The sequence below is a fragment of the Gallus gallus genome, chromosome 1, assembly GCF_016699485.2.
Source record: "Gallus gallus isolate bGalGal1 chromosome 1, bGalGal1.mat.broiler.GRCg7b, whole genome shotgun sequence".
NCBI lineage: Eukaryota > Metazoa > Chordata > Aves > Galliformes > Phasianidae > Gallus > Gallus gallus.
Genome location: NC_052532.1, coordinates 109,571,989 through 109,589,747, shown reverse-complemented (window position 1 = coordinate 109,589,747; position 17,759 = coordinate 109,571,989). Strand labels below are relative to the sequence as shown.

The window sequence follows — 17,759 nt, the reverse complement described above, 5'->3', positions numbered from 1 at the left end:
CAACATCCTAGAAACGATGACTGAAGGTACTAGATCTTCACTGCAGCCTGAGGGTACAATTGCTAAAGCACTAAGTTAGAAAAGGTGGACAACTTACTGTACCTCCACTCCGCCATACTTCATCTGTCCAATACGGTCCCCCTAAGGTTCTGCCTTCTGTGAATCTTTCTTAGAAACAAACTAACAAAAATTAATGCTGTCACAGATCACAAAAGAAAAAACCAACACAGTTTCCTAACAAACATGAAATCTGCACCCCACAACCTTGGGAGAAACCCTATAAACTCAGAGCCAGGCTTATGAAAGGAATTGATCTCTGGGGGTAAGGAAAAACGAGACATACGTTTGAGTTCATTTTCTTTTAAAGACGCACTAGGTACGTGATTAGAACTGGAGACATCAGCTAGTGGGATGGTAAATAAACACCAGTAACAGTAAGAAGGATTCTTTGACACTTATTTATGAAGCAAGACTCGCATAACCACGGCAACCTAAAGATGATGGAAGAAATTCAGGCTGGGCTCCATGGGGACATGCCCACACCTTATCCAAAATGGACTTTCAAAATTCTCTGCTTGCATTTTCTTTTTTCAATCTGGAGGTAGCATTTCATAGGCAAAGGACATTGCTCTCTCTCAGATGAAATCTGGACAAGCTCTTGGCTGCAGTCTTCTGTAGAGCCAGTGGAACACACTCGGTCTCAATCTCTCACGTGTCCTCTCCTCTCCTTGGCTTCTTCCTATGTGTGCACACAACCTGTGATTGCAGTGGGGACATGGTGATTCCTAGAGATGAAGAATGACCAACCACTGTGTTTCCCTGCTCCCACAGTGACATTTCACCCGCAACACACTTTATCTGTGTGGTTTGGAGTTTTCTTACTCTTAACAGAAGCACAGGAAACAATTATTTTTAGGCAATAGGTATTCAGTGTTTGATGCCAGCCCTTTGCTTTCCTCACTGATTTCTAGCAACTGTCATTTTTCCTCATCCTTTGTCTCTACTTACGCTAATGCATACATGATTTTCCTCCTTAAATACTGCGACATGTAGAGATACCTATTTCTTTACTATGAGAGTGGTGAGATGCTGGCACAGGCTGCCCAGAGAGGTTGTGGATGCCTCATCCCTGGAGGTGTTCAAGGCCAGGTTGGATGGGGCCCTGGGCGGCCTGGTCTAGTATTAAACATGGAGGTTGGTGGCCCTGCCTGTGGCGGGGGGTTGGAGATACATGATCCTTGAGGTCCCTTCCAACCCAGGCCATTCTGTGATTCTGTGATAACTCCCCAGGAAAAAAAAAAAAAAAAAAGAAAAAAAAAATTAGACTTATTTGTATCTCGACAGTTATCTAACAGCCACAAGCAAAGATATTCTGCAGATGTAAGTGTATGTACCCTTATATATGGCACAGAATAGGTCCGCTTACACCCAGACAACCCTTTACAACATGAAGTTGCATTGTGAGTTCCACTTATGGAAAGAGATCTTAAACATTTTCCCTTTCTCACTGGATTGAAAAACTCGCAGTGAATGCTGCACTCAAGCACAGAACCATCTAGTTCAGTGCAGCACAGAGGGAGACTTTCAACACTTATCTGTCTGGTACACCCCTGGGTAAGGATGGCAGTCACATTTCTAAGATTGCATGAGAGAGAATGTAGTTCAAGGTTACCAGTGCCCCACAGCACTGAGATGCAAAGCTCCCAGGAAAAGAAACAGCCCTGTGCCTGCAGTCACCTTGCAGGCACAGCAGTCTGTGAGTGGAGGAACAGTCCATACTACGGCACTGTTAGTTTAGCAAAGAATACAAAAAAAAAAAATCAAAATGGATTTGCTGGGAGCAGAAAACTCAGCAATAAGAACAGCCTATCAGATAAACTTCAAGCCTAGAAGAAATCATCGCATGATCTAATCTAACCTCCCATATAATATGCAGGCCATAAAATTTCAGTCCAACCAGAGAGTACCTCCATCACTGAATCAAGGCCTAATAATTTCATCAGACTGCAAACAATCTTTCTCAACTGAATTCTGTATGAAGAACAGTCCGCCTCCAACTGCTCTAAATGTACTCTGATTTCTTTTATACCCCATTACGCCTACATAATCTAGAGCAGCACTTTTCATGCAAACAACTCCATGCATCCATCACTGGAGAAACCCATCAGCAGCAACTGAATGGATTCCCAAGTGTAAACGCTGCCCAAGTCTGAGGTAGTGTGACAGTGGCATGAACACAAATGAAAGATTCTCATTACTATTCCAAGGATATTATTGAGAAACACAAGCAGTAACTTTCAGAACTGGATGGCAAAATCTCTTCTGGAATTCTGTAGCTGGCAGAATATATGGGAACGAATGTATCATCTTAGCACGTGGAGTAGGCTAGCAGTTCAACTTAAAGGCAAAAGAAATCTCAAAGTGATCTGTGAATATACCACACCTTCCTCACTAGCTATTTATAAAATCTCGAATTTCAGAGACTTCTTCAGAGAATATCACTTCCTCACTAGCTATTTTATCATTTTCCCACCCTATAAACCCTTCCTATGCACAATGAGGCAAACCTCCAATGCCACATCTCCAGCAACAGCTGGCTCATGAGGGTGCAGCTACGCTGGTGGAGGCTCCTGCTCCAGATCAGGCAGAAGAGAAATTTCCCCAAGCCTCCCCTCTTACACAATAAAGCCCAAGCTATTATTTGCCTATTCCTAGAAGCACTTTGGGCACATTCTGATGAGAAATTTTGTCCAAGACCGCCCAGATATTTTTTTCCAACTAGAATTGTTTTCCTTTCTAAGCAGTTTTACCCCAGTATACCTGTGGGTATGGATATTGTATCAGTGCACTAAATGGATTAAAGACCATAAATGTTCAAGATGATTAGAGATAAAAAGCTGAAGCTGTTCCATCTAAATTCCATACAAATTGAGGACAACATAAAAGGCACCTTCAAGCTACGCTGTAGGAGCTGGCTTCGGTCTCTGACTGAGCGTCCTCCTTCCCTACAAGACAAAAAGGAGGAGGCAGAACATTCCCATCTAATGCAGCTGATCACAAATATGATGTTGTACAATCCACAATCCCATTATGAAAAAAATAATAATAATAATTACCTGTTTGAGTTGAGCAGGGTATTGTTTTCAAAACAAAAGGTTCTAGTTTGTTCTCTTAATGAACCCTTTCCATTACCCTCACAAGAGACAGAAGTGCTGTCTCAGCAGAGAAGTAAAAAATAAAGTAATGACCATTTCACATTTTAAAGCAAAACACGTTTTTATTCAACACAGAAGTTATATGGATAATTTGAGAATAACCAGCATTAAAAAAACCCACAAAACCCAAACCCTGTAGTCCTACTCAAATTCAGTTCTACCTATCGGTCACTCATGTTTCTATATACAACATTTCGTCAGTTTTGTTCATTTCCAGATTAACGAATATTAACACCCAGTACTAACAAAACAGTTTGCTCACAGTTTGGGGGACCCTTGGGGTTGTTACAAAAGAGCAGCCATCTTCATCTTATCATCCGACACATTCACTGCTGGGAGGAACTGAAACACTGCTCGTTAAGCAAGGAAAGAGCCACCAGTGCAGTGAGAGTCCCAATTCCCTCCTGTGATCAGTGGAAGGAAGGACTCAGCCCAGCATCTCCAATATTGTCATAATCCCATGTCCAAGTCACTTCGGTACAAAAGCTATTCAAATAAATAAATAAATAACAGCAGCAGCCCCATCAAGTAAAACATAAAATCCACAGTTCTACATCTTTACAACATGTTCAATACAACTGAAAGCATTTTAACCTAAAACTTCAGCCCATGGGGAATAACCCTTCAAAATCTGAGTGCAGCAGAGTTTAAGAGTATATATCATTTTGATAAACTAGCAACATAGCTCTACGGTCCTTCTGGGGGAAAGGATGGGCATCTTCAGCTAAAGAAGTCCTCCATCCCTCCCTTCTCACGCAGGTCTTGAAAGTCGTGCCAGCACAGCTCTTTTGGGATTGCAATGTTATTTTTCCTCACAAATGATTCCTCGGATCTGCAGCAGTATTCTGCTACATTTAACTACATCCTAAGGCCCAACTGCAGCATGTGCAACAAGGCAAGTTTAGGTTGGACGCTAGGAAATGCTTCTTTACAGAAAGGGTGGTTAAGCACTGGAGTAGGCTCCCCGGGGAGGTGGTTGAGTCACCGTCCCTGGATGTGTTTAAGGGCCGTTTGGATGTGGTGCTCAGAGATATGATTTAGCAGAGAGTTGTTAGAGTTAGGGTACTATGGTTAGGCTGCGGTTGGACTTGATGATCTCTGAGGTCCTTTCCAACCTGAGTAATTCTATGATTCTCTGATGTGTTTGTGAGGGCAGGTTGAGCACCCTCACCGGCCTCAACAGCTTTACACAAAAGGTGTGCAGCTAAACATTCAGCCAGGGAACAACAGCTTCCAGAACTGCGTAGAGCATTCACCTGCAAGGACTCTGGCACCTGCCATGAGCCTCTGTGGGGCCAAGATCTTCTCTGTGCCTCTGTTCAGCAGAACAGTTAAAAATGAACACAATGTTCAAGTCAAGCAGAAAGCACACGCTGAACCAAACCATGGATGTAACTCAGAGCGTAAAAAATTACAAAACTGCTCTGGAAATCAAGTATTGTGCCAACACATAGAACAGCGTACCAGCAGCTGATGAGATGTTTCTTCACACTTTGCAGGGCTATTTTAGTGTGCTGTTTTGTTAATCAAGTATAAAGATCACTGCATTGTTTCACAAAACTTAGAGCACAGTTCAGAACAAGACGTGTCCCTACAGCTTTAATAAATACAGTTATGAACAATACACAGCTTTAATGACCTAACCTTCACAATCTAAGTATAAACACCTCGTACAAAAAAAAAATCCTTCATACTTTGTACATCTTTAAAAAAAAAAGATCACAGAAACATCTGTTTTGCTAAGGAGATACCTGTATGAAAAAAATGATATGTTTAGAAGACACTGAATTGCCTGTTTGCTGGGTAACACTTGCTACCGAAATGTTCTCTTACGACCTACCACCTAGGTAATTTTTCCTGTCTTACAGACACATATTTTGGCTCTGAATCTGAAATTCAAAGCCACTTTAAATTAGCCACGTGAAAGAGAATTCTGGTTATTAAGGCCTTGATCTGTCAAAGACTTCCAGATATAAATGATACCGCTGAAATAAGCAAGTACCCAACAGAGATCATTGCGGCACCCAGCACTACAGCAGCTCATTTTTTCAATCCGGTAATTCAAAGGTATGGCAGCATACAGTTCTCTGCCACCTCAAAAGGAACAATCTCTCATTTCAACCCAGCCTAGAGGAGCAGCACCATAATGACGTGACATTTCCACAATCATTTTACTACAATGCCCTGAAAATGATTCGAGTCCCACACCGGAAATTCTGACTCATAATCTACTTTTTGTTGCTCAGGACTCATTTTTACCCAAATCCTAACTGTAGAACAGCATCCACCCAAACAGTTTGTGAAAACTGCTAACTGCAGTACACTGCAACTATAAATTCCATTTCATCACTTACCAAAAGGTTGGATGCTGTCCTTGGGATTAGAATTTGCGCTGTAGTTAAAAACTAATAATATGCTGAGGTTATCATTGTCTGAGCAGCTTCAAAATACTAATAGCAGTGTATATTAATAACCAGATGGTATTATTCTCTACGAAGTGATGCCCTCAGTCACAGTGATGCACAAGATGACGTAAAGGAAACTTTGCTCACCAACAAGGGGGCATTTCACTGCTAGGCTGTCTGTTATGATTTCAACCTCCTCCTGCTCCACTTCTGACTTGTTTTTAGAAAATACACAGTACAGCATTTCCATTAAAAACATCCTATCAAAAGAAATAAAAAAGGCACTTGGTATTTCTCTTTGGCTCAGTTTGAGGCGGTCTGCTCAAAGCTTCCCAAAGTTCCTGTCCCTTCATCTGATGAATAGTTGCCATCCTGAGGTACTTATTCATGTGCAAAAATAAGAGCTTCAGGGATTTACCAGTTGCATTTCTCAAATTGCTTCCAGTAAACGTGCAAAATTCTTCACCGAACAAAACCTCTTACGTACAGAGTAATACATTCCATCAAGGTTTTTTTCAGGGAAGAGCTCTGGTCACTTACGCAGTCCTTGTTCCAAATCTGGTCTCTCAACTCAGTGTTCCTTAAACCTGGGAAAGAACAGCAATCAGGAGGGAAAAGCTTAGGTGTGAGGTATAAACAGCCACTAATTCCAAAATGCAGGATCCACGTTCCTTGCTACATATTTTTTTCCTATGTTCTATTTCACTGCTCCAAAACAGCCAAATTAAGATTTTGCTTAGACAAGTGTAACCCCATTAATTCACTGGATTTTCTTTCTCAATTCACAACACTGTAATTCCAGTCACTTTTTCCTTCAAGTAGACCTTTTAGAAAAAGCTGCCTTTGAAAGTACCAAACAACACAGAGCAAGAAGCTACCTGACTGCTCACTCCCCACCTGCTGCACGCTCCATGATGAAAACCAGAGAGATTACATATTTGGGGGGGAAAAACCCTCAAACCATAACTAAGAAACTTTGACAAAAAATTGGTTTTCAGGCACTTTTCAAAACAACATGTCCTAAAGAAGACAGTTCATGATTAAAAACATTACGACAAGATTATTCTTTTGAAGCAAAACTGAAAACAACAGAAATGGACATACAGAAAACCTTAATACTTCTTGTCTACGCTTAAGTATTAGGAGGCAATATCTTTGTAACTTGTTTTTGAATTGTTATTTAAGAGCAACAGCTGTACGTAGCACTTACAGGGTATGATCTGCATTACACCGAAGCTCCTTCTGAATAAGATGGAGTAAGAACTGTAAAAAGAGACACAATATCTGTGTTACCACCCATGCAGATTTACCAACAGAGTTTCAGAACAAGCTGCACGCTGTTATTCAGAGTTCTCTATTTGAAACATTACTCTGTAATGCTGAAACCATTAAAAAAATATAGAAGCTTAATTAGTGTTTGGAAAATGAGTTTTCACACTGAACATGAAACAAAAAATAATTTCTTTTTCGCAATTGAGAGACCAATTTCTGTGTAAAAAACAAAGCAGCTTTCCAGTTACTTTACCAGCAGACATATAAGAAACCAGCAGAGGGAACCCAAGACTTCAAAAAGAAAACACAAATGGAAATGTTGGAGCCTAAAATTATTTTAGCTGCTATTCTGAAAACAAGCTTGTGTGAAAAGCTTTAATCACACAGTGATGAGCAACGTCAGCCACATTTACTCGCATACACAGCATTAGGGCTTTCAAATGCATTTTAAAAGGTATACTAACTGAGCCTCCAGGAAGGTGATTCTACAAACAAAATTTGAGGATTCCCACATACAGTAAAGATAGGATGAGAACTTCTAGGGTTCCTCACTCTTACAGATTTCATTATCCTCAGTCTCACTGTTATAAAACGAATTTTCTTCAATACTATAAGTACTGGTGTTTTAAGATGTCAGACCTAATATTTCAGAGAGATGAGTGGCCAGTCATGATGGAACTGAATGTCATGTGTGAGACCAACACCTTTCCAGATAACTTTGAAGAAACAGAAGTTGAATGAAGGCATCTATATGCTGTACAGCAAATAACAGTAGAAGCAGAAGAGGAGTTACCAAAAACAAGTATAACAAGAACAGAGGGAACCTACTTAAACTATTAGTGTATCTAATTTAATTAATCTCCAGACATCTCACGTCTTACATGTAGGAAAAAACTGTTCAATGTTTTGGGCTTAACTTCAGTTTAGAAAGAAAGCTTCCATTCCAACTCAACACAATGCTACCTGCTTTTCTTGTCTCAGGAAAGAGTGTCTGACACACTCAAGCGGTCTCTCTGCAGAAATGCAGAGCTCAGTGAAATAACTGCGCAGATATGGGGTTTTGTCTGGGCATAGCCAGTACAGAGGAAGATGTATTTCTGAAGTGTTTCACAGTCATTCCACCCTTTCATGAGCACTTCCATTCTGGACTTCAAAAGGAGAGGATAAGCAAGCAATACTTTAAGATATCTCAGTGGCAGTCATAGCAGCATTCTATGAGAACAGACCAAGTTGGTACAAATGCCTGACAGGGAAGTCTGTGGCAAACACAGAAACATAACCCATAGGTTAACCTATAGGTGGCTACAGCACGCTGACTTCAAAGGTATAGCAAGACTCTTCTCGCCTCACCTTGTCTCTTCTTTGGTCTTTAAAGCAAAGCAGTGCAAGTAAAGGAAAAAAGACAACTTATCAGATCTTCCTATCCAGCACACAGAATCTCAAACAAGAGAGGAGGAGAAAAACATAAAAAAAAATAAAAAAGGACATATTTTGTGTCAAGTAACCATACACATCACACTCCTTTTGCCTAACATCTACTCCTGGTTACTATCAAAACCAAGGAAGTCATTTTTTGTTTAACCCAGCACAGCAATTTTAGGGCCCATCTGGAGAACGTAATATATTAACTTCCAACAGTTTCATGATTGTGGTGATTTTGGTGACACAGCAACATAACCAAGCAGTTGTTACTGCTTCAGTAAACCAGTTTTAAAGAAAACAGAAGTAATTCTTCTGTGAATGGAATCTAAGGCATCTTCCAACTTTAAATGCGAATGTTCATTTACAATTTCGCCTGCTATAATCTGCTCAGACAGCAATTAACAGATGTGTAATTGTTCACAAAGTGAAGCGCATCAGAACTAATTTGCACTTCTGATTACAATTAGATGAAAATTTCAAAACTAACTCTTTGCTCTTTTATTGAAAATCTCCTATACAATCGGATGTTTCTTAGACAACAAAGCACTGCATTTGCAAAAGGAAAACATGCATTTTAAGATCAACAATTTAGCATAAAGGAAATACACAGCAGCCAATAAGTATTTTTAGACTTACTAGCAAGGCACACCCGTCTGCCACCATGAGCATGTAGAAGACGTTGTTCCAACCAGATGGTGAAATGAGACCAGCCAAGAGAGGCCCCAGCGCTGCACCTAAAATATAGGTATTGATAGTGTCAGAATGATGCAATGTATGTTTTATTTTGCTGAAAGATAGATCTTCTGAGTCAGATTATCAATTTCTCAGCTTAGTTAACTCAGTATTACCTTATGTATTAAAACATCCCAGAAAGCTCAAAACGTAACTGGTGTAGCTGCAAGCCAATAGAGAACCTAACATAGGGGAAGCTGGAAGACTAGAACTTAGAGAAATGCCATTCTTTGGCTACAAATATCAAGACAAATCCCATTCAATTCTCCCTTCTACATAGCAGCGCAGAGGTCATGAGTAATCACTGATCTCAGAAAGAGCCCCATGACATCTACTTTTTTTACTTCACCCTCTTCCACCCTCCCTCAGATGTGGGAGCATCAGTGATGCTAAACACTAAGTTTGCTCTTCCTCTCAATTCCAAAACTGTACCGAGCTTTGACAAAACCTGAACCAGAGAGAGCATAGTTTCTCAAAGATCTTTTGTTTTAACCTACCACGGCCAAGCTCTGCTTACCTACAGATCCTGTTCCATCGATGATTGCTGTCACTGTGGACAAGGCTCTTGCATTTCCTTTCAGGCTTTTGTGGGTACCCTAAAGTGACAAATACTGCTTAGAATCATCCTGAGTTGAAATCAGACAATAGTATCTAGTCTACACCTCTCCATGTTAGAGGTACATTGTGAAGCTGGACTCTCACTTGGTACCTTAAGAAACCAGTGCCTTTGAAAGCAACCTTCAAAATCTTTGTTAATGAAAGATACCAGGGTCAACGGTCTCAGGTGGCATTCATGACCAACAGACCCTATTCAGCTGGAAGATTAAATGGTAGCATGGACAAATATGTACCAGCTGCTAAGGTGGAAGCAGAGGGGAAGACAAACTCACCAAGTCAGCAGAGACAGCAGTGGTAATCAGTGCATAAGGGCCGTTCACCAGGGCACCACTGATAAGCAGCATCACTGTTGCAAGTTGGACAAAAACAGAAAACATGAATTGACCGAAAGACTTAACTGTAACAACAAATAGAAAGACATGAACATAATCAGCCTGTATGAGTGAAGTAGCTTTCAAAAACACTACAAATAGTCTTTAAACTTTTCTGATATTTGTCATAGGGAATATAATAATGCCTGTGCTGATATAAAACCTCATAGCAAAGACTAATGATATTACCTAAGTCACTGTTAGCTCATCTAACGGTTAGTTACAATTAATTGACACAAACTAACAATTTGTTAACTGAATCCCCATTACATAACGCATACCATCAATTATTTAGTGTGTATTCCTTCTCTTTATTGCACAAAAAGCCTGCAAGGCATAGTCTAAGGAGTTTCATTCCATACTTACTCCTCTCAAGGAAAAAAAAATAAAAAGGAAAATAAAGAGCAAAGCAGAGCAAAGGATCATAAATGAAAAGTTAATATGAAGTGAGGCATACAACAATTTAGAAATACTCACCTACAGTAGCCTCAAGGCCCATTTTACTGACTGTACTGAACATGTACAACTGCAAAAATGAAGAAACACACATGCTATAATACCAATATCTGCACTGATCCTAAGATCCCCACTTCTCCCACGTTAACTAAAAGATATCTTAGGCATCAGGTGAAAGATAGTTCTGGCATCTGAGGTTTAAAATAACCCTTTTAGATCATAGCAGGATGGTTGCTTGATGGAATGGATGAGAGAGATGATAAGGGCTACACTCCTATTTCCTCATGTGTCTTGTCAGAAGAAAGGGCTATGTGATGAGACCACTCAACTTTTAACTCTCAAATTGTCAGCTTCAACGCAGCACAGAAGAATTCACAAAAGAATCAAAACACACATCAGAAAGATGCACTTCACATGTCCAGCTGCCAGTTTTCAGTTAGAGCACAGTAACTTCAGTCTTTAAGCTACTAAAATTCTGGCTAGGAACCACACATCAATTTTAAAAGAGTGATAAACTAAACTAAGGTTTTCAGTGTCCAACTTCACTCTCTGCTTAGTACTTCTATTGCTGCTTTTCTTCACGAGATATAAGGGCACAAGAAATAATAAGCAACGGATTACACTGGTATGATTGCTTAGTAAAGGCGGTCCAAATCTACACTTCCTCACATGCTCAACTTCTTACACTTTTAACCTGGTCTGAATTCTATGTCCAACTTAGAAGATGCTGCTTGCAGAACTGCCTAAGGAGTGCTGTCAAAGTCCCAGCCACAGCTGTAAAAGAAGGGCAAATTCTTACTGTGGGTGCTGCAAGCAATAACATCATTCCACAGGTCGATGCTCTCTTCTCTAGCCTGTCTGAAATCAGGCCTGCCAAAATACCACCTGAAAGAAGAGACAGGCATGTAAGAACACTGTGTACTTTTTACTCAAAAGGCATCAATTACACTTAATGAAACTCAGCTAAGATTAAAACAATATATGACTCTTAATGCAGTTACACACAGCAACGCAGATTATAGAACTGATGACACAACTGGCACTTGGTGATATCCTTCTAACCCATCCAGTTTTGACTTGGAAGGTAACTGACTCATTGGTTATTCCAACTGAATTTCCAAGATGGCAGGGATGAGGGTGGAACAGAGACCGAAGAAAAACTTAAGAAATTATGGTTCTGCTGTTTTTGAACACAAAATGACTTTGCAACAGGTATCATGTGCTCTCACTCTGCCTGCACCCCAGCTAGTCGCTGGTCCCTGAACTCCTCACATGCAACAGTACTCAGCTGTACTGTGCCCTGTCCATGTCACACTAGTAGTGAAAATGAGCTGTTTTAGATTCCAGGGCAAATGAAATACTTGTTTTTCACTCCAAGCAGTCACTCCATGCTCTTTGGTTTTCCCTTCTTGTATTTCCCAATGATCACATGCAGAAGTACTAATTGGAGTACGTGGCAGATGCAAGTTTGAAGGCCCGAGAGAAGGAGCTGTCAAAATGATGTAAAGAGAACTTGGTACAGGAAGAAAGGAAGTTTTTTGGATTCTCCACATTCCTGCCTCTCCCTTCCCAGCTGCCCAACTTCCAAGTGTCTACATCACACTCGAATTTAAATGTGAATGCCAAAGTTTAAAACAGCACAGGGCATCTTGTTAACCTTGCATTCACAGTGGAATGAGACGAAGCTGAAAGAAGTCCTTCACATTCCCAAGGTACCACTAACTCCTGCCTCCAGCTGCCTGGGATGTAATAAGCAGAGGTAACATTTAGCACAAGCCTGAAACAGTAACTGCAACACACCTCAACACTTGTACAGTGAAACTTCCCCTACTGCAAGCATCATTTTCCAGTAGACGGATACAAAGCTTACACTCATAAGGGCACTGGAGGCTGTGTGAGAAAGGATTCACATAAATCAGCTGGGAATTGAGATGGAGCTTATTTAATTGGGAAGTATATGGTCTGCTGGAGTAAATTTTTAATCACTCAATGGCATCCTCACGAGTTACAAAGGAATAATCTCATCCCTATGATCAGTATAATTTCCCAACTTCATCTGAGACATCATGAAAAAAACATGTGGCCATTCACCGTTGCGTCCACAAAAAATACACAACTGTACAGCAGAGATAGTTCTGCTACATTAGAGAGAAGAAATGAACACATTTTGACCAGGGAAGTGACAAAGAATCACAATCAAGAGCATATGGTACTTTTTTAAAAGCTTCTGAAATACATTTGTAAGAACAGTGGTGTCAGTGGCACTACTATGATCTCACCAACAAGGAACACTATTTAGGAGAAGTCACTAAGGAACCACGGGGGCACTTAAAATCTTAGAAGCTACCATGCAGTATCCTAAACACTTGTACTGAGTTGGTAGACAAGATGCAGGATTTATGGGACACTCTGCTCCCTCATGAAGCAGAAGAATAGAAGAAATATCAAGAGGAATCTAGCTTGGCACTGTAAAACTATCTTATGGCACATCAGTTATTCCAGCAGCAGCACTGTTTATCTTCTGAATTACTGGAACAGTTTCAGAACTTGAACTACTTTAACAGTAGCAATGCAAGCAACCAGTTATTAATATTAAAAATAATTATTATTTTTAAAAAAATCAATGAAAGATGTATCTTCAGTAGCGTCTTATGGAATGTCTCTTGCACAAACCCCACAGCAAACCTAACCAGGGCTGTTGGTGGTAAAACGCTGCTCATTTCACAGACAGGTAGCTCTGAACATTTTTTTTACAATAAGGATGGTGAAACACTGGCACAGGTTGCCCAGAGAGGTGGTGGATGCCTCATCCCTGGGAATACTCAAGATCACACTCAAGGGGGCTCTGAGCAAGCTGATGTAGCTGAGGGTGTCCCTGTCCATAGCACAGAGTTGGACTACATAACTTCTGAAGGCTCCTTCCAACGATTCAATGATTCTATCATTCTACGAAACTTACTTAAAATAGAGTGTTAAATGTGGCAGTGAAAGTGACTGAAATGAGTAACTCAGTGATAGTAATCCAGGATAATCACTCAGACTTGGAACTTTTACCAACAAAATGGAACGTTTGCATTGCATGTAGCTGAATAATTAATGAAAACATCAATTTGTGCTTAGCAGAGATACCATGGTTCAGCCTTGTCAGTTTGTCATGGAGTGTGATCACACGCTCTTCATCTCTGGGGAAGGACTGATGCATCACCCCTTCATTTTGTACTATTTTTAAGAGACCAATCCGACATCAGCAGTAACAAACACATGGAGATACCCAGGTCACATGGCCTACACCACAATCACTGCATTTACTGAATATTTGCTTTTTACAGTAGTTGAAGAGGTTAGTTAAAAAAAAGAAGACTCAGTCAAGGTTGCCAGTACTCCTGTGCGCTCGGAGCAGATCAGCTCATAGGCACAGAACATCTATTATGCACAATGTAGCTAAAAAAGTCCATAGTATTTGGCTCAGCCTATGATGGACAACATCACTGGCTCCCCGATTTGTTCAATTGGAGATGCTTAACAAGGATTTCAATGTCTGCTCTCTCTCTCTATTTAGTACCTTAATGCCACTCTACTTCAGGGATATAAGGCAGAAGACTACTAATAGACGTTAGCTGCATGTACCACTGTTTCTGCTAAACTGGTCTGACTGAAGATGAACTACTGATGTTCAGACTTACCAAAGATTCCACCCACATCAAACAGTGTAGAAAGATCCCCAGCTCTTTTGGCATCAAGGTGTTCTGGTGACAATTATAAAACAAAAACAAAACAACAACCAAAAGAATCAAAACCATTTTCTTCATTTCCAGACTATGAAAAGCAGATATCTCAGTACAGTCTTATGCTTATCTCATAACCAGTTCCTCAGCGATACAGCCTTTTGAATACAATTACACCCACGGCAGGACATTTTAATCCTTCAGTCATAAAGTCTACTCAATAGAGCTGTTGACTGTTAACGTTTGGCTTAACAATATTCCAATTGTGAACAGCCACAGACTTATGATCTAATGAATGCTCCTAAGTGAGGCTCCTGGCTCTAAAGGCATGATTAGCATTCATTTGGATCGCTTACAGAGCCTCATCCTGGAGGCCTCCATCACGTCAATATTCATCATTAGATGGCTGGCCACGTGCTAGGTGCGGCACTTGCTGTGCAGCTTCTGTAGACTATGAAGAGACAAATGACTTCCTCAAGTCCACTCTCTGTTACTGACAGTGAGGACCACTCTTTGCACATATTTACACTTAGTCTAATGTAGTTACACATGTACTAGCAGGTCAGATTTCCCGAAGCTGATCAGGAAGTCTGGCAACTTAAATTCCATTGTGTTAAATACAGCATTTCAAAGGAAGCTAAATTTCTAAACTCTTTTGGTATATATTTTTTAAAAGCTTCTACAGTACACTTGAAAGAGCAGCATGTGCTAAAGCAGTGGTGTCAACGGCGCTACCATAACCTCACCAACAATACATCTGCTACAGCACAGATTGGAAGACTGTTGATAAATATCTTCTATTACCAGCCAGCTGCTTTCAAGGTAGCACTGGTTACTTGGGAGTCCACACAACAGCCGTTAGCTATAGTATTTCCTGCTGAGTGTGTTTTCATGGGTTGTTAAACTTGTCTCGCTCCGCTGTCTGCAACTGCTACACTCAGCCAACAATGCATTTTTGTTAGCTGAGGATTTAAAGGTCACATCATCACTCACAAGAACTCTCTGTCTAGGAAGAACTCCTTCCCCTGCACTGTGCAGTGAAAAACAGCACTAGTGAACAGACAAAGAAGTTTGTTTACATTTTAGTAAGGCACTTTGGTAATTTAAAGAACATTTAAAGAATTGGTTTGCAAGAGCCACAGCACTGCAGGTTGGAATTGTTGAAGACAATCTTCTTTCTTTTTTAAAATGTCTTCTCATAATACTGAATTCACAAAAATGAGAAATAGGTCAGTTGGTGCCTTACAACTCTGCTGCAAAGACAGCCTATTTCAGAAGCAGTAATGTTTACTCTCCTATTTATTAAGCCCATATTTCTAGACACTCTGTAGTCATAATTCTGTTTCCCCTTACTGTGATACTTACCTACATTTGTGATATAGAGGGGAAGCCAGAAGAGAAAAGTATAACTCACGAGCTTTGCAAACAAAAGGCAAAGGGAAAACTCTATGACTCCCTAAGAACACAAAGGAAACAGGAAGTCAGTATCTTTATAATGGTTATTATCTATTTTCAAAGACCATTATAGAAATATTTCTAAGAAGCATTTTACACTTTTTCTCTCAAGAATTCCCAAAAGACATTCTTCCCTTGACAAAAGAAAGCTTACAATCAGAGCAGACTACAGTATTCTGCTTATATACATTCTCTTAATTACACTGAATTGAACAGAGAGAACACTAAAATAAACAGGAAGGGTCTGATACCGTTTGGACAGCTGCATCACTTATTTTCCTAATTTAGAGACTTTCTAAGCAGCATTATAGCAAGGTACAATCATATTTCAGAGAAATGGATATACCTTTATGTTATTTACATCTATCTTTCAGATGGCTCTAAGACCTCTCCCTTATTGTCACACTCTCCAAAAAAACAGCCAGTTAACTGGTATGACACAGCTCAAATTACTAAGTAGCAAGAACACATTATAGACATGGCAGATGCCTATTTCAAATACTAATTTATTCAATCTCCTTTCTTGCTGGATATATGAAAGGTATACTTACTGCACAGACCTGTAACTAAAGTGTCAAACTGACCTACCTTCTTTCCCCTCAACCTGATATCTTCTTGCTGAAGACAGGAACTTTTAAATTCCTAGTATGGTGTGCTACAAGGACAACATATATGCAGCTGGCTCTACTTCACATACAGTTGTATGGCAGGAAAAATACTGTGGAGGTGCAGAGAATTCTAGGAGCAATTTTTCCACCCATTTTTTCCACTTTGCCATGGGAAAAACAGTTGAGACAGAGGATCAGATTGGTAGAGTGAGAGGATGCAGGAATACAGTGGTTGGGTCCCGGGGACTTCCTTCTCTACCTTTACATCTGGTCCAAATCAATTCAGGTATAATTCTTTTTTACTTCTGCATTGCATTGAAGCTGATAGACTTCAAGCTGATAGTACAATCAAGACTGACTGTTCCTGAACTACAAGAAATTTCCTTTCCTTCCTTTAACCAGCGGTCTGAATGCTTTGGTTGTCTCAAACTTGTCAATATAAACCATTTAAGAGATTTTAAAATGAAAACTTTAGAAAACAATGTTGAGAAGTGTCAAAGATAATCCAACAGAAGAAAGATTTTACACTGAAAAATGCTTACGCTCTTCCATTCCTAATACACACATCTCTAATTGACACCAGTGAACTTTCACGTTACAGGCTGTTACAGGAATAACTATAATGAAGCGGGGAAAAAGAGCAGGCCCCGGAGCCTAAATGTTTGTCTTGTGCATCAAAATGTGCTTCAGTCTATGTACACCAAAGTCACCAATCAAAGCTTGCGATGCAAAGTTAATTATGTCTACAACTTCATCTAGAACTTCATGGAAACATGGAGACAAAACCTGATTCCTACAGGAACAGGCAACAACAGCACATATACTCACAGGTATTCGCAAAGCCCCGAGGAAGCTGATAGCTGATGTGCCATGTCTGCCTTCCCCAGTGCCCACAGTGCTGGAGTTCTGTGATGTCACGGAATTTTCACTGTCAATAAGCAAATGCTGCATCTCTGGATCCTGCAATTCCCCCCAGCAGCACCATAAACAATAGAAGAGAACAATGTATCAAAATAGATATAAAACTAGCAAATCATTGCAAAATAATTTCTTAAACAAACGTATCTATTTATTACAGATGGTTACAACTTTCTTAAATATCTTGATTTGGATATAGAGGATATAGAGAAACCAAACAGTGCATATGAAAAACAGGGTGAAATAAGTCTGATTGTTTACATTTGCTTGTTTACTTATGGAATCAAGTTTTCATTCTATAGTGGCTTATTTCAAATTGCAAAAAGCTTACATATCATAACATGGCCTAAAGGAACAAAACAATTTCCAGTTTTTAATTGTCCCGCTACTTAAATGTGGTCTAATTACAACTGAAAATTTACATTTCTGTACAAAACCAATTATTATCTTTTTTTTTTCCTGTATTAATATCGAGCTTGTTTTCCAGATTCTGTAACATCTTGTTCACTGATTAAATTACAGGTCAGGCCATCTTTCCAAGTGAAGTATGGACAGCAAGCTC

At 39.9% G+C, this 17,759-nt stretch overlaps 1 protein-coding gene across 13 annotated transcripts in view; it reads right to left on the bottom strand.

Moving 5' to 3' along the window:
* Nucleotides 1-442: 442 nt before the first annotated feature.
* SLC37A1 (solute carrier family 37 member 1) overlaps nucleotides 443-17,759 on the bottom strand; it is a 46,114-nt gene continuing 28,797 nt past the window's right edge. For 10 of the 13 annotated variants that reach the window (XM_015300972.4, XM_015300966.4, XM_025145571.3 and 7 more), the window contains 10 exons: nucleotides 17,108-17,239; nucleotides 15,582-15,672; nucleotides 14,175-14,237; nucleotides 11,291-11,376; nucleotides 10,513-10,561; nucleotides 9,937-10,010; nucleotides 9,564-9,642; nucleotides 8,951-9,048; nucleotides 6,831-6,883; nucleotides 3,258-6,207 (listed from right to left, as the gene is read on the bottom strand). In XM_015300972.4, coding sequence (XP_015156458.2) covers nucleotides 6,192-6,207; nucleotides 6,831-6,883; nucleotides 8,951-9,048; nucleotides 9,564-9,642; nucleotides 9,937-10,010; nucleotides 10,513-10,561; nucleotides 11,291-11,376; nucleotides 14,175-14,237; nucleotides 15,582-15,672; nucleotides 17,108-17,239 — 741 coding nt within the window. In that variant the 3' untranslated portion in view covers nucleotides 3,258-6,191. Of the gene's footprint in view, nucleotides 786-2,950; nucleotides 3,006-3,257; nucleotides 6,208-6,830; nucleotides 6,884-8,950; nucleotides 9,049-9,563; nucleotides 9,643-9,936; nucleotides 10,011-10,512; nucleotides 10,562-11,290; nucleotides 11,377-14,174; nucleotides 14,238-15,581; nucleotides 15,673-17,107; nucleotides 17,240-17,759 lie in introns of those variants that run through there. The other 3 variants (XR_005841817.2, XR_005841815.2, XR_001470728.4) reach the window with 2 other exon arrangements.